This window comes from Eptatretus burgeri, chromosome 17 (assembly GCF_056783735.1).
Source record: "Eptatretus burgeri isolate ZD-2024b chromosome 17, Ebu_testis_v1, whole genome shotgun sequence".
In the NCBI taxonomy this organism is placed as follows: domain Eukaryota; kingdom Metazoa; phylum Chordata; class Myxini; order Myxiniformes; family Myxinidae; genus Eptatretus; species Eptatretus burgeri.
In genome coordinates this window covers 9,633,205-9,661,076 of record NC_140977.1, presented here as the reverse complement: position 1 = coordinate 9,661,076, position 27,872 = coordinate 9,633,205, and the positions used below count along the sequence as shown (strand labels likewise).

Sequence of the window (27,872 nt, the reverse complement as noted above, 5' to 3'; positions counted from 1 at the left end):
ATGATGCACCACAGCTTCATCTCTCCGACATCCTCCCCAGAATCCATTCCATACAAGCACTGAAAAGTGTGGGGGACAGTACACATGCCTGACGAACTCCAGTAACAACTGGAAATGAGTCAGAGATGGTACCCCCACATCTCACAGTACTCTCAGTACGAAAGTGGAGTGCAGACATCAGATTGATCAGTTTCAGTGGCACCCACAAGGAATGATAATCCTCCAGAGGGCATCCCGATTCACTGAATTGAATGCTTTGCAGAGATCAACAAAGGCCGCAAGCAACCCCTGCCGAAACTCTCGTCTGTGTTCGGTGAGGATACGGTCAATGGTTGACCTTTGGTGTAAAGTCTGACTACTCTACGCGCTGATGAGCAAGCACATGGTGGTGAACCCTTTCAAGAATTATATCCGATCAAAGACCTTGCCCGGCACTGAGAGCAACGCCACCCCACGACAGTTGTTGCAGTCCTGGCGATCACCCTCCCCTTTCCAGAGAGGGACAAGGCCCCTCTTCCAGTCAGTTGGGATTATGCCTGTATTCCAAAGAGCATAAGACTGCATGCAATTACATGAGTGCATCATTTCCACCAGCCTTGAGAAGTCCAGCATGGATGCCACAGATCCCAGAAGCTTTACCCCCATTTCATCCGGTTCACCTCAGCCCGTATTTCCACAAACGAAGGTGGATCACAGTTGATTCGCGGGTCAGCAATACAAATAGCAACACCCAGACATCCAACTTGACAGCGAGTGGATCAGCCTGGCACAGCCACTCAAAGTAACTGGCCCAGCAGGTCTTCACTTCGGACTCCTCCATCAAGAGCCCATCACCATCCGCTCCAACTACAGTACACCGAGGGACGGACTTGGAGGAACACAATGCACCAATTCCTGTTAGCAGGACGAGAATCACTTGACCACAGGTGATGCTCTACCCCCTCACAGATTCCTCACACATTGGCCTCCTTGTCCAACCTGAGAGCACGGACAGTTTTACGCCTCAACTACCTGAACATCTCAGCTCTGCCATTAAGTCTGGCCCTGCGACTTGTCAATGGTATCCAGTGTTCCTTGAGAGACAAAGTTCTTCTTTGCCTGACGGTGAGTTTCAAGACTTCCATCGGTAACATCAAGGATGGTAGTCTCGAAGGCACCCCACAACTATTTAGGATTCCCTGAATCACCCAGACCCCCCCAAATCCCCACTCAGCCTGTTCAGAAGTTCCTCGGCTGCCCTCTCATCCTTGAGTTTGCCAACATACAGCCAAGGCTGAGATGGTACCAGTCTCTCAATGTAAGCTGCAATAAACAAGCCTGTGGACGGTATTGAGGAAGTGAGCACTCCGGTCGACCCTGCAGTTCTGAATCATCCTCCAGCAACCATCAATATCATAATAGGCCATATACTTGCACCAAGTTTGTTCAATATCCGATTACTGGTTTGCAAGTTAGTGCAGTAACAGAATTTTTACCTCACAGGACCGCTGATCTTTTGAACTCTTGACCGCATAATCTAATCCGTTTATCCTAACATCATGATACATACTTGTAACAAGTTTGACCGTTCCTTTCAGCCGTTACTCAGTTATCGTGGAAACGAAAACCTATTACAGACTCTGACCTTTTCACTCTTGATGCCAAAATATAATCAGTTCATCTTTGCATCATAATGAATCCTTATATCAAGTTCGGTCAAAATACCATCAGTGGTTCACAAGTTAGCTCGGTAAAATAATTTTTACTTTACGGGACCCTCTGACCTTTGACCTCTTGACCCCATGAACTAATCAGTTCATCTTTGCATCATTATAATACTTGCACCAAGTTTGACTTCAATCCCTTCAAGCTGTTCTTAAGTTATCGCGGTAACAAAATCCTATCAAGGACAGACAGAAGCACGGACGGATGGATGGACAACCCGAAAATATAATGCCTCCTGCGACTTCGTCGGCAGAGACATAAAAATCTGAAACTTCATACGTCTGATCTACAACCCAATATGAATGCAGAATTAAACTTATAACGTCATCAGTCACGTGATCTGGTGGCCATATATGATTGAAAATAAAAACGTAAAAAAAGAAATCTTCTTTACTGGAACCGCTTAACAGATCGATGCGACACCTCATACATATGATCGACTGGTCATAGGGAATACAGTTTGAATTTTTTTTCATATTCACCGTCATTGACGCAATTTAGCCTGATTGTGCACAAAAGTGGTCATTAAATATCCCAACATAGTCAATCAATAAAGCAATGGATAATGTCAATTTATGTGATGTAATTGGGTGCATGGATGATACGGGTATATGGGCCATAATAGCAGTGGGCCATAATCGTAGCATGTTCAGTTAACGATGGGTATTTTTGTTCAGAATGAGCATGTGAGGAGAGTTCAAGTTGTTCAAGTGTCCTGTTATGGCCCTTACCATGAACATTCAGTAAAGCACTATTCTGATGGTGTTATTGCCGAGGATGGCATTAGAACCTCGACCAGAGAGCTCAAAGTCAGTGTGCTACCTCTGCACCTTCCCATCGAACCTCAAAGACCAATAATGAGGTGAATTAAATTGCATTTTAATCTCAAAATGTAAATTAATTCTCCAGGGCTCGTTATTAGAGTCTGTCTGAAACATGAATGGTCACTTTATTTCATATACTTTTCAGTTTTGTTCACAGATGGCATCATAAAAAGTATGAGTGGTGTCTCTATGAAGGAAGAAGCAATCCAATCGGGTGTTTGCAAACTCAAACAATGATTTTGGTTTGCTGTGGAGTAAGACCCTGACATTCGTGGGGGATACGTTCTTGAAAAATGCCGCGAATGTCGAATCCGCGAATGTCAGGGCATTGTTTCAATGGAAAAGGAGGGATAGGTTCCTGGCGGTTCATGATTAAGAAGGGAAAATCAAAAATCCCATGAAAAAACGATGACTCGGCCCATGATACATTTTATGAACCGCGAATACACGGGGTCCACCCACAAACGTTTGGGTCCGACAGTCCTTCAAAAAAAAAGTGAATAGTTGAGTGATAAGTGAGAAATGAATGCCACAAAAGTGCAATTAGTAACTTCTTTTGTAAAAACTACAAGAAGTTTCAATGAAAACCACACTTACGAATGTTTGGATGGACCAGTTGACTCAGTAAAAAAGCTTCATAAAAGAGCTGCAAAAGAAGAATCAAAAGTAATGATTAAGGAAACAAACTCATTCAATAAGCTGAATAAAGGTTAACTTAACCCACAATGACAACCACAAAATGGTAACTCACACCGAGAGAGACTCAATATCCTCGGGGAACAGCATTCTCAATCACAGACAAATATCTAAACTGTAAAAATTCAGCAGACGAAACACCGTTATCTAAACAATCAGATAAACTTACAAATGTTTTCGTGTACGTCTCCTGCGCAATCTTCAACGCAACCTGAAAGAGAAGAAGAGTTTAACCCTTCAATTTTTGAGTCAGCTATCCAGCACACAGCCATCCCTCTTTATCACACAATACACATTACTTGTCCATTGTCATTCGATGTACTCCTATCATGGAATCTTCCACAGCAATAATGTGGAGCCTGTACGTCGAGATAAGCATCCTTCATCAAAACAGAAATAAAGCTGACACTTGGAGATGCAGGAGAATCTTCAACTCCCTTTACTATCGTTCTTCTTCCAAGTCTCCCTCTATCATGCTGTCTGTGTTTTCTTGCTTTCCATTGTGTTCTTTCTGAACTGTTCTGATTTGTTCTGTGTTTACGCTCTTCCACGAGCTGTGGTCGAGCTCGAAGAAACCGAAAAGAAAGAACAGGAAGTGTGTGCTTGTACCTTTTCATCAGAATGAACGTTCCTTGCTTCCAATATGATTCCAAACCGTCCTTTTCCAAGTTTGGAGATAACATTCCAGTCTGTAATCTGATAACAAAAGCAAAAACATGGAGTTTCACAACAGTGCTTATGGATGACTCTTGTGCCATGCTTACAGACTGCAAGCAGATTATGTGGTGCATCCTATGTGCACACATCATAACTATAAGCTCTATATACCAGACTGTAAAAGTGGAAATTTTCGCGATGAGCAAAGTGAAAATGTGTTTGTGACATTTGACATTTTGCGGAGAGGGCAGAAGACACAACCTCAATGATCTTAACCACAAGAAACCACAGCGAATGCTTACATTGGGAGAAAATAACTTTCAATGAAACCAGAAATAAAGAGAAACAGGCAAGAGAACACACTTTATTAAAAAATAAAGATTTACATCCTCTGTATCAATCATACGGAATGAATGAAGGAGGAGGAGATTGGAACCAGACTCTGTGCAGAGCGTTGGTGCTGCCGAAGCAGTCTCCTTGGCTATTGGGTACAATCCTGGACGGGTCTCCACTCCGACACAATATACCAGCATGCTGGCACTCATTTTTCTGACCTCGGAAGGATGACAGGCCGAGTTAACCCCACCTGGTGATAATTCAACAGCTGAGCGGGATTTGAACTCAGGACCCAAGAATCCAAAGCCTGCCGCCCTAACCCTTAAGCCAACACCAGGCTATGAAAGAACTGTATGGAACCAAGGCAGCACTGCTTTAACCAAGCTTGAAGGTTTCGAGAAATATTGAAATTCCCTGCTTTTTTAACTTGCTTCAAACGACGAAGCGACTTTTATGTTGATTTGTGGACGCTGAAGTACAATAGTGTCGTTGAGAAACGCGTCGACCTACCCTCCACGTGCTGGCGAAGTGCATTGCTTGCTACTCAATGCAGCACGACTGTTAACTGCACATGTACAGCACATGCATTCTTTGTACCATCTGGTACTGTTATCTGATAATCTATCGAGAAAAAAACGCAAAAAACAAATATATTCGCACGTTGTTAAATTTGTGCTTCTCCATTGTCATGTGAAATGCCGGATATTGATGTGCCGCAAAAATTTCCACTTTCACACCATTTGATGAAGTGGAATGCACTTGCATTCTGCAAGCAGCGAAATGAATCAAGTGAATGAAGAATGAGTAATCAGAATGAGCTCTGTTTCACAGTTTACAGGAATGGTAGAATCATTTTTCATGTAAATGCAAAGGTCAAAATATGTAACTCAAATGGTTTGCTTGGCGACGCTGAGAGACAGAGTTCATGATTCAAAGTTGAAGACAAAATGTGATTGCGATATTCTTGTCGCTGTTTCCACGTCACACGTTGTTAACAGCCGACTCGAGTTACCATCAGCCAATAATTGCAGTTACAGTCAGCCAATTCAACTTGACATGTGAAGTTAGCACCTTTCTTTTTTGATACGTTTATTGAATTTAGATTAGTCCAATGTCCCTTTTTCTCCGTCCAATGGGCGAGCGTGGCTCCACCCCCGAGCTCGTTCTGATCCAGAAATTTGCATATGGGTTCTCCTGCCGAACTATAAAGCGCCGAGCGCGGGGCGAATCTCGAAGAACCGGTTTTGGAAGAGAGGGCAGTCAGTTTTGGAGAGCAGAGTGTGGCAGCGGCAGAGTGTGGCAGCAGCAGTCTGTCGGGGTTCAGAGTCTGTCGGGGAGCTGCAGAGAGAGGAAGCCTGGAGCTTGGAGCGCGGTCGAGTCGGTTGGAGCACAGAGTCGGCCTTGGAGGAGCGGGGAGTCGGCCTGGGGAGGGCGAAGAGAGTTTTGGGGCAGAGTCGGGTTGGAGCGCGGAGTGGAGTCGGGAGGCGAGGGCGTACAGGTGGTTTGCTGCAGTCGGCTGAGGAGAATTGGGGAAGAGTCCGAGTAGCTCGGGTCCGAGGCAAGGAAGACGGCGGTCGGCGACGAGGTCGCGGTGGAATCGCTCGTCACGGGACCCAAGCAAGCCAGCTATCCTCTTTCCCCAGAGCATCAACAATTCCCCCTCCTTTTTCCCCCCCGCGCTGAGATAGTGTGAAAAGGGGGCCCCGTTCCCACCCCACTCCAAGCAGTGCCAACGAAACCCGCGAAGGAGCACGAAGTCGGGGCACCGCTGCGCCGCCACATTTGCGGCTCATCACAAAGACACGGGTAGGATCCACCCGGTCTCGCGGACCTGACCGCTCTTTCAGGTCCCGCGCAAATATTGGCCCACAGGCCCCGTCTGCCCCCCTTGTCTGAGGGTGGCCCTTTTCTTTTGCTTTTGAGTAAATGTGTTGTTGGCGCCGTCTGTAAAGTAAAACTGTGTAAGTGTTGCTGTGTGCTCGCGTAGTCGGATGTAGATATGCATTGTTGTGTTTCTTTTGTAGCATTTGATATATGTGCATTCTGTTTAATTGTATACGTGTGCTCTCCGTGTGCCGCGGAATAAATGTGCATCATGTTGAACTGTTTTCCCGTTTCACTTCGTCTGTTCTTTAATTGAATCTCCATCTTGCTTCAAGTAAGGGGTTGGTAGTGAGCTTAATATGCCCGATAATTAATCGGAACCGTCGAGGCCAACGATAACAACGCTCGGTTATCCCGATAGTACGGAACGGGTCGCTTAAGTGGCCAGTGTCCGGAGTCGACCTGCGGCGAGGTGCGATCGCCCGGTGTACCCTCCGCGTGGGTAATTAGGTAGGTCGAGTTTGGCGAACAACCCTATCCCACGCGGGGGGCCGATTGGCACGATCGTGGTGAGGCCGAAAGGCCCACCCGTGACTAGCTCCCGGCGTTAGTCCGAGAGGGTCACAACAGAATTGTCCATCCGGTGGGCGACGTACCGTGATTCGAGTTACGTGGCCGTTCGCACGCCGGCGGGTGCGAATTCGCAACAATATATATATACATATACATATATATATATATATATACATATACATATACATATATATATATATATATATATATATATATATATATATATACATATATATATATACATATATATATATATATATATATATATATATATATATATATATATATATTGTAATAGGCTGCCATCAGAGATAGCAATTCTCTGTCTGGTCTGAGTTCAATTCCTGAGTAAACAATAAACACAGAACAGCACAACAGTAATTTGACACTTTCAGTGGATGATGCAATGAAGAATGTGTGCCCTTTTACAATCCCAACACAGGTTCCCTTTACAGGTTCCTAACCGAAGAATGTTTATGACTTTCTCCCACTGTCCATCGTCCGTAAATGACAAAAACCCACAAACACTTCTTTAATCGTACAGTGCTATAAACCAATAAATACAGTACTAGCTCCGTTGAGGAATGATTGTGCGGGTCTCACATGATGTACCATTGTCTTCAGTCAACTGACCCTCCGTGAGCAGGAAGAAATCCACACTGGCTGACTTGTTTACGGATATTTTAATTGACAGACATTTACAGACAGTTTTGTGACCTGTCCTGCAATATGGGCTTTTAGTTCTTTCAGCTTGCAAAATTTCAGAAGGAACTGTACAAGCACTCAGCTTTATAGCAGTGCGTCAGTCGGTGATTAGAAAGAGCTATATGTAGACATAATAACAAGAACCCAATCATGTCTCTCACCCATAATTGGAGGGAGTCAATACTCAGCTCTCAGGTAATCAATCACCCCAGGTGACTAGGATTTTCAAATATATTAACTGCCATGTTCTTCTGCCACAAAGCTGCATAAAGAAACTAGGAAACAGGATAAAGGTCAGCCCTTTGCTTTTTCAAACCCGACCTGGGTTCCTCCACAGCTGCAGACATTCACAAGTATTACTGAATCCCAATGCGATACACCCCCTTTCAGCCGCTGGACCGGTTTAATCACCTATTGGAGAATCATCAGCCACAGCCAAGGCAGAAATATGCACCACAGAGGCTCCCATGCAGGAACCACATGCAATGCCCATCACGGATTACATGTACATATCAAGACCCAATCACGTCTTTTTCCAATAATTGGATTTTTCTCATCATATCTATCTATCTATCTACCTGTGTACATATTCTCAAGTGATTGTGTGTTTGTTTGTATGTTACCCTTTCACAGCCAAACTGGAGCACCGAAAGGCTCAAATTTTGGGGGGGCACTTCAGAATATGGGCAAGGTTTTAAGGTGCCAAACGTTGGCCTTGACATCCGTTTTGAAACCAACAAAGGCTGCTATAAAGTGGATATTGCGAACAGGGGTCAGGCAATGCTGCCGTCAGACCGCAGGCGAAAGGTAACCACCATGAGGCCAATAACTCCATCGCTTTTCAATGTCCAACACGTCCTGAAGCCACCGCCAGGACAAGCTGATCCAGCGGGTGCCTGCTAGGTTTTCCCCTACCCTATACCCCCCCGCCCCCCCCACCTCATTCCAGGCAGTGCCAGACAGACCCTGCGAGTACATGATAAGAGAAAGGATGACGTGTTTAAGTGATGATTTCCTCTCAACTATTGTAAGAAATCTCATCGGAACTAAAAAAAGAGGAAGTAATTTGTGTGGTGTTTATCCATATATATATATATATATATATATATATATATATATATATATATATATATATATATATATACTGAAACGCAAAAGAAACTTACCACTTGTTTGAAATGTAATAAAATTGTAACAGTTCAAAATAAAACAAACCATCAATTGCTAATTGAAACATTGGCATTTTATTGATGACATGTCAAGTTTTTGACCAAGATACACCATCTCATAAGTTTGTTCTACAGTACACAACAGCACAGGGTGCAATGTCAGTCCCCTTTCAATAGCGTGTGTGGCCACCATTGTTTTGGATACAGGCAGTGCATCGTCGGCGCATACTGCCTAGCAGTCTTTGGATGGATTGCTGCTGGATTCTGTCCCACTCAGTCTTCAATGTCTGAAGCCATCCGACTTAGGACCATCTGTCGGATGGGTTAAGTTACTTTTGATGGCTTGGGGAACATTGGAACGATCGCATCTCGCCACAGTCCTGTCCTGCCTTGCAGTGGTGACTCTTGGCCTCCCTGATCGAGGTCTGTCATCTGCAGAATTGTGGAGGGTGTCTCTGTCCACCAGGGACGATATCGTCTGGTGTGAACAGCCAAGGCAACGTGCCACCTCACGGTAGCTCAATCCCCCTTGCAGTATGCCCAAGGCACACTGCCGTTGATCCCTTGACAATCGTGGCATGTTGATTGAAATGCCCATTTTGCACTGGCCTTTTTAAAGCCAATATCAAGACATCATGTGCAGCTCATTAAAATCATCCCGTACCCCTTGGCTAATCACTGACAGTCAAAACAGTTGTTCAACAGCTGTGCTATGAAGTCACCATTGAAGGTTCAAGTGACCATCCGTGACCGTTTTGTCTGACAGTGAGGACACGATTGTACACAAATAAGTTCACACATTCACTACACGCAGTGTTATTGTTGATATTTAAAGGTTTAAAAGGTGGTAAGTTTATATATATATATATATATATATATATATATATATATATATATATATATATATATATATATATATATATATATATATATATATATATATACATATACATACATACATATACATGATCCGTTGTCTTGCTTACCTTGCACTTGTCAACATTAACCACCTCGACACCATCCTCTTCCTTTTCATCAGTCTCAATGCCCGTATTTTTCTTCAGCTGATTATCCTTCATCTCCGCCCATTCATTCAATTCTTCACTGTCCTCCTTTGGAATTACACTGAGACAAGATGCTGCAAAGATGAGATGATATCCACATTAAACAGATATTGTGACAGACAAACATCAATGGTGAGAACAACATCGTGTTCAGATTTATACACTGTGGAAATCATGTCTTCAGTTTCATCAATTAACGGCTTGTTCTTCTTCTAGCCCAGCTAGTTCTTCTTATACCATGTCCTCGAGTAAAGGGTCAGGGCTTATAGAACATGCAAGATTAGTCCAAGTCTTTGAGGAATTGGTTGGCCAGGCTTGACATGATTAGAGTTGGTGAAGGCAGGAATTTGTTCAGGGTGCTGGCGATAACTTAGCAACTCTAAGTGAAAGACACCGAGTGATCTTTAACGAGCCCCCAAACTAATGCTACCAGATGGGACACCCAACGTAACGTCCAGCTGAGGAGCCGCACGGTTGTGATGCAATGCCCTACTTGGTGTTAGGGGACTGGGACTGTCAAAGAGACTGCACTCTTCCAGTGCATAAGGTGGACAGGGACAGCACTCTTCCAGCAAATTAAAGTGAGAGGAAAGGCATGACTTCATCACTTCATTTGTGAGAAACACAAACACAATAATTTTGGGAGAATTAATCAACATGCACATGGTTAAGGTAAGATACTGTATGTACAGAGCAGTAGTGTGACGCACCACTCGTACACGACTTTATGGCAAAGACTGGTCACTGTGTGCAAGCAGCAACAATATCCCAAGCTCTCAATAAGTCTGGCCTGAACAGATGGGTGGCAAGAAGGAAGGTATTACTCAAAAAGCCCACCTCAAGTCTTGTTTAAGGTGAGCAAAAAACCACTCTGGAGATTCTGAAGCTATGTCGCAATAAGTTTTGTGGTCTGACAAAACCAAGATGGAACTTTTTGGCCTAAATGCAAAACGTTACGTTTGATGCAAACCCAACACAGCACATCACCCAAAGAACACCATCCCGACTGTGGAGCATTGTGGTGGCAGCATCATGTTGTGGGGATGTTTCTCATCAGCAGGGACTGAGGCAATTGTCAGGATCGAAGGGACAATGAATGGATGGAGCAAAATAAAGAAAAATTCAAGAGGAAAACCTGCTGCCCTCTGCATGAAAGCTGAAATTGGGACGGAAGTTCACCTTTCAGCATGACAACGACCCGAAACACACAGCCAAAGTTACACTGGAGTGGATAAGGAACAAAAAGATAAATATCCCTGAGTGGCTCAGTCAGAGCCATGACCGAAATCCAATCGAAAATCTGTGGCATGACTTGAAGATTGCTGTCCATCAATGTTTCACACGCAACTTGACTGAGCTTGAACATGTTTGTTCAGGAGAATGGGTAAATATTGTCCAATCAAGGTGTGTAAAGTTGGTCGAGACCTATCCCAACACACTCACAGCTGTAATTGTTATCAAAGGTGCTTCCACCAAGTATTAACTCAGGGGGGTGGACACTTATCCAATGAAGATATTGTAGTTTTGTATTAATTTATCTTCTGAAAGGGGGGGGGGGGCGGTAGACTTTCCATTGGTACTTTAAATACAGTATATGTATATATGTATATATATATATATATATATATATATATATATATATATATATATTGTTGCGGATCTGGAAGGCTATTGCACTCAACCATTGAGGTTCCTATAGATTAGTTATCTCGGTAAGTACATGTTTATAGATAGCCCTTTCCCTAGTCTAGCGGGTAATTATGTGTGAATGCGTTGCGATTTGTAATTAGAATACCCCATCTCCTGCAACAAACGACAGCTGCAACCCCTCAGCTCCCAGCATCCCCCGCGAGCTTACTGGGTGAAGGGTTAAGCCCCCACCCACCAGTTCGCTTGACGGAGCGCCCAAGTGGGGGAGGGGTGGAACGCGCAGAGGAGGATAAGAAGGGAAGCTGATCTTCCTCGAAAAAAGGACTTTGCTATAGGTCTTTCACCACCTCAGAGCGGGACTCCGCCCAGAGTGGGAGGAGTGGGCTCCTCGCTCAGTCAGGGGCTTCGCCACCTCAGATTGTGAACGAGGTGGGCGGAGACATTTTCCTCCCCCCCCCTTTGGCCCCCGCCCGACGAGGGCGAAGAGATGCGCGGCCGCACAGCTTGGGAGAGGACATCTCTCGGGAGATCACATCTAAGAAGACATATCTCGGGACGTCATATCTCGATACGAGGCATGGAGTCCGCGACGGCTGTCTCTCTCTCGGCCGGTTGCTCTTTAGCGCGTCGCTGGTGGTGATCCTGGCTCCTCATCCCTCGCGCTTGGGTTAGCCGTGCCGGATCGACGAACCACGGAGTCCCAAACCAAGGGAACGCCCAGCCGCGCGCTCGAGGCAAGGTAGCGAGCTACCCTGACCCTCAGCCCGACTGTCCTCTGGGCTGGAGGTCCCATTAAAGACCCAGGGGGTCCATTTCTGTCTGCGTGTGCATGTGTCCGTTTGTGGCACCACTCCGTAAGTAGTGAATTACATAAGTGTTTTGCCTGTACATACGTGCATTGCCTGGTATTTGGTTTAGTTCTGTTGTTGCGTGCTCCCCTAGTCCCCCCCCCATCATTTGAAAATAAATATACCCCCATTGTTTGAATGTACTCAGCTCGTTTTGTATTACTTCCATTGGCTGGCTGTGTCGTACGTGTGGGAAAGTGAGCAGTCATTGCCGCTGTAACGGAGTAACAGGATAATCGGGCCGGCGGAATTCGGCGATTATAAAACCGCTCGGCATCGCACACGGAACAGGCTCGCTTAAGCGGATCGCTTCCGTAAGAGTTCCGCCGAGGGTGAAAACCCCAGTAGCTGGATCACGTGGGTACTTAGGTAAGTTGAAGTTGGCAATTAACCCTACCCCATGTGATCTACCCATTGGCGTATTTTGGTCCAAAATAACCAGGACCCACCGACCTCGGACTTCTCTGGGCTGGCGATCAGTAATTCCGGGCGATCGAGCCGAGACGGCCCCACCGCTCCATCGAGGGTCGTGCTCGTGGCGACGTGCCGGCGAAACCACAACAATATATATGTATAAATGCAAGAACACACGCCGAATGATGCATCGGACCCAGTGTTCGCGGTGCTGCGCAGGCACTCGCATTTACAAATTCATTCACAGCCCCTCCCATCCTTAACACTGACATCCTCCCCGCTCCACTGTCGGCCCCTCCCCTTCGGGGTCCGCCATGTAGCCCGCGCATGAGTCTGGTTTGTACGCGATCCACATGGCAGTGTACCTCGTTCTTCTCCTTTCGATATCGCCCCTCAGCGAAGAGACTCTAAAATCGTCCGAGGTCCCAGCGGACGCACCGGTGGTCCGGCCCGCCTTGCAGCGTCGATCCAAATGGCAACGGACCATGTTTGTGTTTCTCTTGACATTCGCCGCTCAGGTAGAGACTTCAAAGCAACCTGGGATTTTGGCAGATGCGCCAGTGTCTCGGTCCACCTCGCGGTGCCGCTCACAGGCCGCAAGCTGATGTTCACTCTCATACGCATGTTCCGCAGTGAACACCGACACCCATTGTCCCATTGTGTGTGTCTGTGTGTTTGTCCACGTCCATATATTTTCAGTTTAAAATTATTTTTCTCTGCAACCACTTGGCCGATCGATGCGAAAAACTTTTAGCAGAGGAGGGACTCCCCATGTGGAACATTTTATTGATAACTCTGACCTCATAGGTCATATGGTATGGCAGGCACGTTGCATTAAAGGGAAAAATTTGGACATCATCTTCTCCGAAACAGCTCAAAAATAAAAATTGAAACTTAGCTTATGTCATCAACTCCGCATGAAGTATATCGGGTGATAGTAATGACATCATCAGTGAAGTGGTATTCCAGCCATAATTGGTTGAATCAAAATCCTTTTCCCCCAAAAAATCTGAAACTTCACTTATGTGATCTACGTCCCGATGTGTGTGAAAAATTAAACTTATGACGTCATCGATCACGTGGTCTAGTGGCCATATTGGATTGAAAAAAAAAATTTAATCGAAAAATCATTTTCTTCAGAATCACAACAAATCAATGCTAAACTTCATACGTATGATTGACTCCATGGGGACTGAAGGTTGAATTTCTTTCAGACCTTCATTGATGCCATTTAGCCTTAATGTGCACAAAAGTGGTCATTAAATATCATCATCATCAATCAATAATCAACAAAGCTATGGATAATGGCAATGCATGTCATGAAATCAAGTGCATGGATTTCTTTATTTATTCGAATGCCGCCTGAGGCTGCATGGCTGCATCATTCTCTCAGGGCATGGTTTTGCTGCTGATGTAATGCCCCCTCTTCCCAGTAAACTGGTACTCATTTTGCCAACCTCAGAAGCATGGCAGGCTTGGTCAACCCACCTGGTTTTAATTCAATGGCATAACAGGCGCTTGAACTCAAGACCCTAGGATCTTAAGCCAACCACCCTATCCATTGAGCCAACACCAGGCTTGATGCATGGATGATACGGGTATATAGGCCATAACTGCAGTGGGCCACAATAGTAGCGTGTTCGGTTAACGATGGTATTTTTTTCAGAATGAGTGCGCGAGGCGAGTTCTAGTTGTTCAGGTGTCCTTTTGCATCACTTGCCATGCTTTCAGTGAACCACCACTCCAGCGGTCTTATTGTTGGGGTTGGGAAAATAACCTCGACTGGACACCTCAAAGTCGGTGTGCTACCTCTGCACCATTCCATCGAACCTCAAAGACCAATAATGAGGTGAATTAAATTGCATTTTAATCTCAAAATGTAAATTGATTCACCAGGGCTTGTTATTGGAGTCCGTCTGAAACATGAATGGTCACTTTATTTCAAATACTTTTCAGTTTTGTTCACAGATGGCATCATAAAAAGTAAGAGTGGTATCTCTATTGAAAGAACAGGTAATCCAATCGGGTGTTTGCAAATTTCAACGATGATTTTGATTTACTTTCAAAAAAGTGAATAGTTTCGTGACAAGTGAGAAATGAATGCCACAAAAGTACAGTTTGTAAATTATGATTGCAGGTTTCAAAGTTTGAAAGTTTCAATGAAAACCACACTTACGTTTGTTTGGTTGGAAAGGTTCACTCAGTGATGGAGCTTCATACAAGACCTGCAAAAGAAGAATCAAAAGTAACTTAACCCATAATTACAACCACAAAATTGGAACTCACACCGAGAGAGAATCAACGTCCTCGTGGGACAGCATTCTCCATCGCAGACAAATATCAAAACTGTGTTAGTTCAGCAGACTAAACACCGTTCTCTGAACAATCACACAAACTTACAACCGATATCATGTACAAACCTCCTGCACAATCTTCAATACAGCCTGAAAGTGAATAAAAGTTTAACCCTTCATTTTTGAGTGAGCTCTCCAACACAGCCATCCATCTTCATTACACAATACACATTACTTGTCCATTGTCATTCCATGTACTTATAAAATGGAATCTTCCACAGCAACATTGTGGGGCCTGTACATCTCATGAAACGCATTCTTCATCTAAACAGAAATGAAGGAGCCATATGAAGATGCAGAGGAATCTTCAACTCCCTTTGCTGTCGTTCTTCTTCCAAGTTTCACTCTGTTGTATCCCTCTATCGTGCTGTCTGCGTTTCCTTGCTTTCCACTGTTTTCTTTCTGTACTGTTCCGATTCCCCTCGCCAGAAGAGAGGGTATTGCATTTTGGTCCGTTTGTTTGTCCGCACAGAACTTTCATGTTTTTCTCTGCAACCGCTTGTCGGATTGAGACGACATTTTCACCATTGGTGTGACTACTCGTGTAGAATGTTTTCATGAAATGATGACATCAGAGGCCCCGTGGTGTGGCAGCCCTATATTGAAAAAAATGGAGAAGCTTTGTACCTCTGTATCTATGAAACCACACCAAGGAAAAAAATGAAACTTGGCACATGGCAAGTACTCCTCATGGGGAATGATTGTGATTTTTTAATGACGTCACAATTGCATATGTAGAATGCTACATCTGATCAGTATGAAAATTTTTGAGGGTCATCTTGGGATGAAATGGTCCACAGAAAGAAAATTAATGTCATCGGTCACATGGTTTAGCAGCCATATTGGATTTACCCTGAAAGCTATAAAAAATCTTCTTCTCCAGAATGGCTGGACAGATCGAGAGGAAACTTCACACAAATGTTCCCCAAGCCATGTTTGTGCAAGCTACTTCAGGAATAATTGATAGATCACATGGTTTGGCAGCCATATTGGATTGAAGAAAATATTAAATAATGTTATCTCTGGAACCGCTTCAGCAATTGACATGAAACTTCAAAATTAAGATCTCGTCATGATGGGGAATATTTGTTTTAAATTTCAACCTGATCAGATGCATGGTCTGGCAGGCAGAATTATTTAAATTTTTTGATCTGGGTTCTTGTCGATTTTTTGATTTTTTTTTTGGAATAAGGCTCTCTTGGCTGTCTTGATGGGTTTGAGGGTGAAGGAATAGCAGATGAAATGTGAATCCTATCCAGGTTCTTCCTGATGACGTCATCCTTGCTTTTTGCTTGTTCGGGTTATGTCTCTCATTAATTACGCAACACACCAGTACATGAATACCACACAAAATACACCACAACAAAACAACACAAAAAACGGCACAAACACCAGACAAAAGTCCTGGCGAGGGTCGTTATCTCTGATTGCTCTTTTTCTTGTTTGTTCTGCATTTTCGCTCTTCTTCGAGCTTTGCTCGAGCTCCCAGAAGCTGAAAGGAAAGAAAAGGAAGTACATATACCACAAGCTTGCACCTTTTCTGCAGAGTTAATGATCCTTCCTTTGAATACGATTCCAAAGCGTCCTTCTCTCGGTCTGGAGATGATCTCCCAGTCCCAAATTTGATAAAGGCAAAAACATGGAGTGAAACAAAAGCGCTTCGGATTACTCGTGGGGCATGCTTACAAACTGCGAGCAGATGCTGCGGTGCATCCTATTTGCACACATAATAACAACAAGCTTTATATACCCTCACTGTAAAAGTGTAAATTTTCACGCTCAGCAACGTGAAAACGTGTTTGTACGTTTGTAACTTTGTGGAGCGGACACATAACAATCTCAACAGTCTTAACCACATGAAACTCCAGCAATCATGTACATGAGGAGAAATGAACTTTCATTGTCACTAGAAATGAAGAGAAACAGGCATGAAAACACATTTTATTATAAACAAACTAATATTTACATATTCTGTGCAATCATACAGAAAGAATGAAGCACTGTACGGAAACAATGAAGCACTGTACGGAGCCATGAAATACAGAACCAATGTAGTATAGACGGAAACAATGAATTATTGGCTCACAAAATACAACGGGAAGTACTGTTACGTTTGTGGGGGTAGATGTTGGAATCTCAAAGGAAGACAGAATTGTATGGTGTAGCATGGTCCGTGGATGAGTAGGAGACGTCTCGATGCAATTTTACTTGAGGAAAAATGAACGCTGAATAATGTTTACGTGTCACCACACGGGGGGTGGTGTTGTGTTCACAAGGTGGGGTCTCAGGCTTGTTTCTCCCAGGATGTGATTGCCCCCTGTGACCTTTTCCTACATTTTTACATTTATAAGGAGAGCCATAAAAAAGAACCACGTTCTTACAGCAACAACAACCGGCCGACTAAAAACCCGCCTCCCAGGAATCGCAACCAGTAGGCCACGTCCCCGACGTTCATGATTGGTCAGGATGTCGTCATTGGGAGTACTAGTGCATGCCCGTACGTGCGTGGCTGTACGTGCAAAATGTTTTTTAAAAACTAAAATAAAAAAAAACTTTCAAACCGCGTGCCAGAAACAACCACACACACACCATTCCTTCGCTCTCGTGTGCCCGTACGTGCAAAAAAAACTTTCAAACAACCACAAAGGCCGTTCCTTCGCTCTCGTAAACGACAACTGGATTGGGGCATTGTGTTTCTCTATAAATGCACCTAAGAAATCGAGAAATTATTAGAATACAGTAAGTCATCACTATCCGGAAGTCTGTACGTTGTAAACCGTAATGGGGAATGTGGCCACACATACGCAGCAACGAGTCCTGTCATTGGTTTGGTAAATAAATGGCCATAACGTGGGAACCACTTGTCCGATTAATATCAAACCTTGAAAAGGCACATACTCAGGTCCCCAGCAATATACCTGGCAAGTTTCAATTAGATCGGACGAGTGGTTGTCGAGAAACAGCGGTCACAGACACACACACAGACACACAGAGATTGCTGGAATTATAGATAGATTATCGGGAAGAGGATCGAGTGAGGAACACAGCTGGAACAGAAGGGGTCTCTCTCCCGCTTGCTCTCTTTGTCCTTGCTGGTGCGAATTTGCCCGCGTGCTGGAACAAGACAGTAGCCATTGTCTCTTCGACTGAGTTGCGAAGTTTGTGCACTTTAGGAGGAGAGGAAGCGAAGGAGACGAGTGTCTCTCTCAGGTCGAACTCGGCAGGATCCCTTGTTGGAGGATCGAAGAGGAACGCCCTGCCATTTGCTGTTAGTGGACGTGGTATTGAGAAGGATCGGTGTTGGCAATTTCAATCATGAGAAGGAACTGTAACGGCAGCTTGTCGGCTTTTGGCGTTGAGGACGCCCGCACGAATCATCTCACGTACGTGGCCACGGAGAGCGTCTTCATGCAGTCTGGTACGTTTCTGCACGGTGACTTCGAGGCTCGATGACTACCAGGCTCAAAACGTTCATCTCTGGATGCAAAGCTGAGTGCCGGCAGAAAGAGGGAATTATTTTATATTTTTACCTTTACGTTTGTCTGTTTTTGTGACTGAGTGGTGATGTCTCAAATTTGGATCTAGTTTTACCTCACTTTTCAATAACTCACTCTGATTTGTCTTCATCATCACCCTTTGATGCATGTTCATGAAACCATTATTTGTTGAATTTTCTTGTGTTCGTTTATTTGTTGTGGGTTTGAGAATAAACCCGGGTGCTTTTGTTCTCGTGGGCGCCTCTGCTGCTTCCCATCCCACGCGCACCATAATCGCCAAAAGCTTCTCGGCTGTTTGCCTCCGAGTTTAAATCATTTGAATATCCGTCCAGGCTGGTGTTAACCGGCCCTGGACACGACAGTCCAGTATAGCACATCAAATCAATAGTAATTCAAGACAGAGATGAGTAAATAACTGGTCTCCTGGAACATTTGACGTTTGTATTTTTTCCAATCTCTGGCTTCGACATCGCTGTCTCCACAAGCAAGTCTGGGACGTTCATCTGCACCAGCTTTCACCGTTTCCTCATTCGCAACACAGACAGATGGTGCATCAATCCCTGCTTTAACCAAGCTTGCAGGTTTCGGGAAACATTGAAGTTCGTCTACTTTTGAAATTGCCTTCAAACAATGTGAAAAATTGAAAAACCAGACATAATCTGCTGAAGAGAAACTTTCCTTCTTTAAGACATCTCTGATTCTTTGGTATCTCTCCCCGGTTACTCCCTCCTCCTGTATGACAGACCTGAACCTCGTCCTGGTGGCGGAGTTGCTCTCTTCATCAAAAACTCTATTCCTCACTCCATATGCACTGCTCGCACTCCCCCACACACGCAGAAATGCCTCTGGTTATGGCTTCCCCTCCAGTTCCACTTCATGTTTGTATGTGTCCGGTACTGCTGGACCCCGACATTCCTGGTCCCGCAAGTCGCGGATCGAAAAGTGTGACCTGCTTCTACATTCGAGCTTTGCGTATTTGCATTTTTTTTTTGAACACTTCAGGAGTGGTCTCCTATATCCACCTGGGAAATTCCATGAAAAAGGTGCACAAACGGATCCCCTTGGTCTGATCAGTTCTGCATTCAATGAAACAGGATGTAATGGGTCAGGTGTCCAATCAAAGCAGTACATCTTGGTACCCGGTCGTCACGACCAGCAGTTATAAAGTGCCAGTTCTCGTGTTAAGAGCGTACATCGAAAACCATTCAACGGATGAAATTGAAACTTTAGCGCATGTTTCATGACCGATCAATATGGTGCATATTACTTGGATGATGTAAACCCCCCTCAGTACTAACATGGTGAATTAAATAAAGTGTAATGCAGAGGAGGATTCAGGTAGGTGGGTGTGAATTGGTGGAGGAGGATGGAGGGAGTAATCGCAGACAAATATATTGTTGCGAATTCGCGCCTGCCGGCGTGCGATTGGCCGCTCGACTCGAATGGCGGCCGCCTCGCCCACCGGAACGGACAATTCAGTCGTGACCCTCTCGGAACAACGCCGGGAGCTAGTCACGGGTGGGGGTTTAACCTCACCACAATTGCCCACCTGCGCAGGATAGGGTTGCTCGCCAAATTTGATCTACCTAAGTACCTGCGCGAATGGTCAACCGTGCGATGGTACCACGCCACAGGCCGACTCCGGACACGAACTGCTTAAGCGGTCCGTTCCGTGCTACAGTGATAACCGAGCGGTGTTATCGTCGGCCTTGACGGTTCCGATTAATTACCGGGATGTTGCACCCACTACGAACCCCTTACGTGAAGCAGGATGGAGAGTCAAACAAAGGAAAGGACGCAGCAAAACGGGGAAGAAGTTCACACAGACCAGCACGGAAGGCACGTATTTACAGTCACAATAATCAAAATGCACATATAAAGCGAAAGCAAGAGTTAAAACCGAATACGCGCACACACGACAACACTTAAACAGTTCTACTTGTCGGACAGGCGCCACCCCAGTCATTTACACAAACCCAAAGAAAAGAAAGGACTTCCCTTGGTGCGGCCGTCGAGTCCTCCTCCCACGACCTCCACTCCGAGCTCCGTCTCCTTCGCCATCCTCCACCAGACTCGACGACGACACAGCTCGACTTCAACGAGCTCCTCGGGCTCCACACCGACGCAGACACTCGACCACGACGACACAGCTCGGCGATGACCCAACCACGACTCCAGACGGAGGCGAGTTTCACGAGTCAGGGAGAGAGCGAGAGGAAGAGGGAGGGCGCAGGAAGAGGGAGAGAACGCAGGAAGAGGGAGAGAACGCGCCCTGCCCGTGTCCGACTTTTATAGCGCGGGGCTCCGCCCTTCGTTCCGCCCCGTTTTCGGCTCCACCTTCCTTCGAGAGGGTTCTCAAAAAGGGGCGTTCCTCACCCTGACCGCCTCACGCTGTTCATTCACCAATTGGCGGCGAGCTGCCCTCCCCCTTCCCTCACACCAAGCGTGGGGAAGAATGGTGGGAAAAAACCCACCAGCATCGTTGGCGGTTTTTGTTTGTTTGAAATAAAAGATAGAGAAAGAAAAACGACTAACTGGAGGATCGCAGCCTGAATGGATCACATAAATTCCCTCTATACAATGGGTTTGGGCTAACTACACATGTACCTATCGATATATCTCACCTGAGGGCCCTTTATGTTGTAATGCGAATTTCCACAGCCGTAACAATATCAAGAAAATTGAAAGGGAAGGTTCTGATGTTGTGTGTCATGCCGGCCTTCCTTTACGGCCTGGAGACAGTGGCACTGACAGAGTCAACAACAGAGGCTGCAGGTTTGTGAGAACAACTGGGTCACGAGGATTGCAGGGGTAAAGAAGGTGGATAGAAGGAGGATGGATGAACATGGAGTGTAGATGATCTTGATGGGGAGATAGGTGAAATGCTGGCTGAGATGGGCTGGACAATTGGTGTGGATGGGGGAAGAGAGAATGGCAAAGAGAGTGGATAGATCGAGGGAGAAAGATTGGAGGAAATGAGGTTGACATTGGTGGATTGTGCTGAAAGGAGGGATATCCGTAAGGTCAAGGTGGTTCGAGAGTGAAGGGAGTTGGCTGAGAACAGCGGGTGGTGGAGTAGTATCGTGGTCAAGGCCGGACAGAAGCTTGGTGCCATCTGACCTCACCGCTTATAAAGGGAAGAGGAGGAGAACACCCACAACAAATGCCCAAAGACAATGTCACTTCTTCGTGTTAAAAATTAGAACCATTGTAATCGCTTCAGCCTTTATTGTGCTCAGCTGGTGAAAAACAGTGAAGAAGAAGAAGAAGAAGACGAAGAAGAAGAAGAGCACCAGTTTGACGTTTCAACGATCTCCCGATTGACATTATCGATCTATTCTTGCGTCTTTATCAGCCTTGGTAATTATATTATGAAAACACCCGAGAACGAGAATAAAAGCTACTTTGTAAAGGTTTATGAATATACTGTGGAGTAAACTTTTCAAAGTATAATTTGCACACATTTACCTCGGAAGTGTGGATTGATGTAATGACAACATTGCCGCCACAAGAGTTGGCTCGTACCAAGTCCTTCTCAAGACTGTGCGAGGGAGGTATTCTATGAATACCGTCTCGTTTATTGACGAAACTAGTTTTCTCAATTTCAGCTTTTTAGTATTCACATACAACAACAAAACACGACCATTCTATTCGGCACAACTGTTCTTCCTTTGATGGTCATCCCAACGAAGAACATTCCCATGAACACCCTGAGTACAACCGCCAAGTTTCAACTCATCTCTTCCTACAAACGCGTGCACGCGCGCACGCACACATGACAATTATCGTTTTCATGATGCGATAACACAGAGAACTGGCATATTTTAGAATGATTTGTACACCTTCTGGGAGATTGATTGATTGTTTGACAATAACATCCACTTTTCAAGGTATTCTGTCCATTGACGTGGCAGCGCATTTGCACATGTTTGATCATTCACTCACTTCTGATGAAAATTCTTCATTTCAACTTAAAAGTACAAAAAAATCCAAGTTAGAGGTGGCCATCCCAACTTAGAAGAACGTTACCAATTGGACCCGAAGTATAACCACCACTTTTCAACTTATTTCGTACAGTGGGTTCGGAGTGCATAAAATATGGAGAATGTATGTAAATTAGCCAAAAGTTTTCGATTCTATCAGGTTTACATACAAAGATACCATTCTAATAATGGAAACTGCTGGGACTTTTAATATACTCTTCCACCAGGAGTGGCGTGACACTACCCCCCCCCCCCACTCCATTCTCCCCACCCACCCCGATCCTCCACGCTATGGAATTATTTAAATGCCGAAAACTGTCCTGGGCGCACCTGAAGTACAACCATTAAATTTCAGCTCATTCTGTCCTTCGGTTGAAGATTGCATACAAGTCAAACGCACATCACACACCACGCACACCAAATTATATATATATAATATGACCATCTAATTTTTAAGAAAAGGGATCACAAACGAACGATAAATTGAACCTTTTGAGTTCCAGCTGAAGCCCCATATCACTACCTGCAGTAACTGTTGTTGCCACTTTACGCTAAACTAATTTGCCGAGCGAGCTTCATTTTGTTTGCCAATGAAAGTCAGGTACTTGGCCCAGTTTACGAGCGACATGTGCTGTTAGCGGAAATCGGACGAACTCCAACTCAGTTGTCCTGCATTCTCTAAATGCATACATGTGCCCAATGAGGCAATCGGAAGAAGCGTAATATACCGATGCCCTGTGAACCCGGCAAACTCTGAAGTTTGACATCAGATTTTGATAACGATGTCATGACAAGCATCAATTCATTTAAAAGTTAATGTACAAAAATAGTTGGCTGTACTGCTTGAAACAGGTGTATGCACACTGCCGGCCTGTATGGAGAGCCGAGCATGAGAATCCCAATGCGACACAGCAGCCGGACCGATTTCATCACTTACTGGCAAATAATCAGCAAAAACAGAGACAGAAACATGCACCGAGGAGGCTCCCAAGCACGTACCACGTGCAATGCCCATCACAGTTTACATATAAATATCAAGAGCCATTGACATCTCACCAATAATTTGATTTCCCTCATTATATCTATCTATTTACATATTCTCAAGTGTCTGAGTATTTGTTTGTGCGTTATTCTTTCACAATCAAACTGGAGCACCTAAAGACCCTAAATTTTGGGAGGAGGCACTTCAGAAAATGGGCAAGGTTTTAAGGTGCCAAAAGTGGACCTTGACGTCCATCTTGAAGCCACCAAAGGCCGCTATTAGTGTATATTTGGATGTGAGGATCAGGCAGTGCTGCCGTCGGCCAGCAAGCAAAAGGTAACCACGAGGCCAACACTTGCATAACTTTTCAATGCCCAACATGACTTGAAACCACCACCAGGAAAAGCTCACCCAGCCTGGCAATGCCAGAAAGAATGATGTTGTATTTAAATGAATATTTCCTCTCAATAATTGCAAAAAATCTCATTGGAGCTAAAAAGGAGGAAGTAATTTGTATAATACAGACATACACAGGATATGTAATCCAATGTGTTCCTTACCAGGCTCATCTCGTCAATATTAATCAACCCATCACTCTCCTCTTCATTTTCATCAGTCTCAATGCCCTCGTTTTCGTTCAGCTGATTATCCTTCATCTCCACACATTCTTTCACTTCTTCATTGTCCTCCTCTTGAATAACACTGAGACGACATCCTGCAAAGATGAGATGATATCCACATTAAACAGATATTGTGACAGACAATCATCAATCGAAAGAACAACATCGTGTTCAGATGTGTACCCTGTGGAAATTATGTCTTCAGTTTCATCAATTACCGGCTTGTTCTTCTTCTTGACCAACCAGTTCCTCTTGTACCATGTCTTTGTGTGAAGGGTGAAGGGCTCGTAGAGCATGTAAGATTAGCCCAAGTCTTTGAAGAACGGGTTGGCCAGGCCTGACATGATTGGAGTTGGTGAAGGCAAGAATTTGTCCAGGGTGCTGGCGATAACTTAGTAACTCTTAGTGAAAGACACCGAGTGATATTTAACGAGCCCCCCCAACTAATGCTACCAGACGGAACACCCAACGTAACGTCCAGCTGAGGAACAGCACGGTTGTGATGCAATGCCCTACCTGCGAAGCACCAATCCGAGTTCAATAAACATGGATGGAATCGACAGAACATTGATCGAGGTGATATATCCGTGATTGAAAGTGAGAAGAAGCTGACGTTTCGGGTGTTAACCCTTCATCAAAGCCAAAAGAGTCGGACAAAATCTACACCAGCCCTTACTGGAAAGATTCATTGGTCATTCAACAGTGTATTATCAGGATGAAAATCAAACCCAGACTGGACAGCTCAGAGGTATATTCGCTACCTCTATACTCCCCTGTCGGACACACATAGAAACAACAGTGATAAAGATAAATTTACGAATTGGGGGATTCTGTTCAGGAAAAGGATAAAGGACCAAGAGCGAGAATTGCTTTGCAATACATATACCCTCGTGCTGTGACATTTTCTAAATCCTAAAAGGACATAATTCTGTGAAAAATTGACGAAACGCCCTGAAACTCAAACTTGCTTGTTGTCCCCTCCAGGCTTCCCCCCAGGCCTTCAAAACAGCTGTTCGTCACCACCTCTTATCTTTCCCCATCCAAAACCTCGATCGTTTCTACTCCTGTTAATCCATCGCAAACCCACCACCTTCAAATTCCCTGCTTTCCTTCCTGAAAGTCCCTGTGGTGTCCATCTTGTATACCCGAATGTTCCCCACCCCATCCCTCTACCTTCCCCAGATCTCCTCATGTCTCTGTTCCCCACTGTTTTGTCCTTCCCACTCTCACCCCTCTTGTCTCATGCCCCCTTGCTGTGCGTTGTGTGTTAGCTGTCATACGAGCCTCGACATTGCAGACAAAAATTAAAAAAAATTAAAATAACTTCTTCTGTAACTTGTCATCATAAATACATGTTCCAAGTTTCAGTTGGATATGTTAAAGGGTGTGTGAAAAAAATTCTGAAAAACCACAGGTGGGACGGACGGACCGACACCAAACCTCTGGTCCTCTCCAATTAAACCAGTAATTTGACAAAAAAATTGTGGACAGAACAAATGCACCTCACACTGTATTGGACAACAATAAATCAAGCAAGTTTGTGGATGGGTATTAAAGAGGATATTTTAGAACCAGACACAACAGGGCAAGCATATTATAAAAACCGTGTTATACTCGATCTCATGATATGTAATTCTGTTTTGATCACATCATTGGAAGGAATGAGCTGCTTTGGAGAAGGCTCATCAAAGAACAATCTAAAAGTTTTCAGGACAGGTTTGAATGACGAGACAGAGAGAAGAAGAAGAGAGGAGGAAGAGGATGAGAAGAGGATGCGAAGACGTGGAGAGGAGTCGGGGGGAATGAGAGAAGGAGGGGACGATTAGGAATGAGGAAGAGGAGGATGAGGATGAAAAGGAAGTAGAGGAAGATGTTACATTGGAGATAATAAGAAAAATATATATCAAAAAAAACAAATATTGTTCAGTTGACAGAAAACCTCCATCGTGGTAATCGCCCACTCCATCCCAAGACAATTGACCCGCAGCTTCACAATCTGCACTCCGGACTCACCTTCCTTCTCAGCGAGGAAGCGCTTAAACGTCTCGAAGCTCATGTTTTGATACATATATTCATGCAGTACATCAGGTTGAGAGGCACAGCACTCTTTCAGCACATCAGGGTGAGAGGCACAGCACTCTTTCAGCACATCAGGGTAAGAGGCACAGCACTCTTTCAGCACATCAGGGTGAGAGGCACAGCACTCTTTCAGCACATCAGGGTAAGAGGCAAGGTTTGCCTTCACCTTTTCATCTGTGGAATCACAAAAACAATCAATTTGGGAGCAATAATAAACATGCAAATGGTTAAGGTGAGATATAAAAAGAGCAATAGTGTGAACCACCACTGATAATAAGAAAATACAGCTGCATCACTCTCTGCTGATATGGAACAGGTTAGTGGCTGGCATATTAAATGGAGCATGTAATACAATCATTAATAATCTCATGTCTTCTGTCTTCTGCAGATACATTTGTTTCACCCAGAATGTGCCACGTAGACTGGTCTCTCCTTCCATCTGCATCCATTTCTGCAGCAGATACTCTTTCATCCTGTGATCGTAACAATGGTGTTGTCTTCAGAAAAGAATTGCTGTCTCTCATAAGAACAGTAACACTTTTGATCCACTCGACGAGGCGTGATTTCTGCTGCATTTTATTACCTCGTACTACATTTTCATGAAAATTCCTCGGTCTGACAGGATGGCCTGGACTACAGGTACGCAGACTCTCCTCTTAGCTGTCTTGCCTGGGTTTGAATCCCGACCGAGCTGGAAACGTCATCTGGATGTTTCGCAGGTAGATTTATCCTTGGATGGATGTTAAACGGGTGTCAGCATTTGTTGGTGGACGTGAAAGACCTCACGGTGGCTTTTGTGAAGAGTTGCGAGCTATCATTGGCACCTTGAACAAAGTACGAATTACTGCTCTAACCAACAGAGGGCACTGTTTCAGGGGCACAGCCCCACCCACAGCCTTGTGCTGCAAATGAACGAAGAACAAAAAGATTAAAATTCCTGCATGCTCTCTCATCATCATCATTTATCACCATAATCATCTCTCACCATCATCATCTCTCACCATCATATTGGCAGGTGCCATCACCGATCCAGATGTTGGCTATTATGGCGCCGCATTCAAATATTTATTGAGTCCCCCAAAGCAGCTCACCTATTCCATCATCTTGTGTGTTCATTTTATTACTTGCCTTCCTCTTCTTCAATCAATCCAATCAGTCAGTGCTGTCGGACCCCGACATTCGTGGATTTGCCATTCGTGGAGCCCCCGTATTTGCAGCGACCTGTTTCTACATTTGCGACCACGTGCTTCGCGTATTGGAAGTTATTGCGGATGCAAAAAACACATCGTCCACCAGTCACGCATACAGCAACTGCGCTAATGCAAAAAAACATATCTTCCATGAGCAGCACGTATTACCTGCTTCTACATTAATGGCCTTGTGCTTCACACTTTCAGGGATTATCATGGGCACATCAATTTTTGGAAAAACGAGTGGCGCGAGCACGAGTGATACGGGTGCGGCTACGACTGATGCGCTGAGCACTGCGGGTACGAGTGGCCCCAGTCAATTCTGTGCGCGCAGGGGATGGTTTGACCACGTCAAGAAGCGTTACAGTCTCCACAATGCCAAACTGCAGGAGAGCATGCCTCTGTGGAGCACGAGGCGGCCAAAACGTTCCTTGCTCAACTCTCGCAACTCATCGAGAAGGGGTACCTGCCAGAGCAGATGTTCAATGATGATGAGACTGGCCTGGTTTTGAAAAAGATGCCAATTCAAACTTGTATCTCGAAGCACGAGGGGACAGCATTGGGGTTCAAGGCAGCAAAGGACCAGGTATCTCTTCTCTTCTGCACAAACGCAAAACAGGACTGTATAACGAAGCCCATGATGCTCACAAGAGCCAGAATAAACACATGCTGCCTGTGTTTTTTTTTGGGGGGGGGGGGCATG

General features: G+C 44.8%; 1 protein-coding gene across 1 annotated transcript in view; it reads right to left on the bottom strand.

Annotated features, from left to right (window-relative positions):
* Window positions 1-27,386, bottom strand: part of LOC147009267 (uncharacterized) — a 43,753-nt gene extending 16,367 nt beyond the window's left edge. The window contains exons 1-8 of the mRNA XM_085863020.1: window positions 27,338-27,386; window positions 25,914-26,153; window positions 23,841-23,995; window positions 14,641-14,689; window positions 9,475-9,626; window positions 3,834-3,920; window positions 3,394-3,435; window positions 3,126-3,174 (exon numbers count right to left, since the gene is read on the bottom strand). Of these exons, the coding sequence (XP_085719146.1) occupies window positions 3,126-3,174; window positions 3,394-3,435; window positions 3,834-3,920; window positions 9,475-9,626; window positions 14,641-14,689; window positions 23,841-23,995; window positions 25,914-26,153; window positions 27,338-27,386 (823 nt within the window). The remainder of the gene's footprint in view (window positions 1-3,125; window positions 3,175-3,393; window positions 3,436-3,833; window positions 3,921-9,474; window positions 9,627-14,640; window positions 14,690-23,840; window positions 23,996-25,913; window positions 26,154-27,337) is intronic.
* Between the last annotated feature and the right edge of the window lie 486 nt (window positions 27,387-27,872).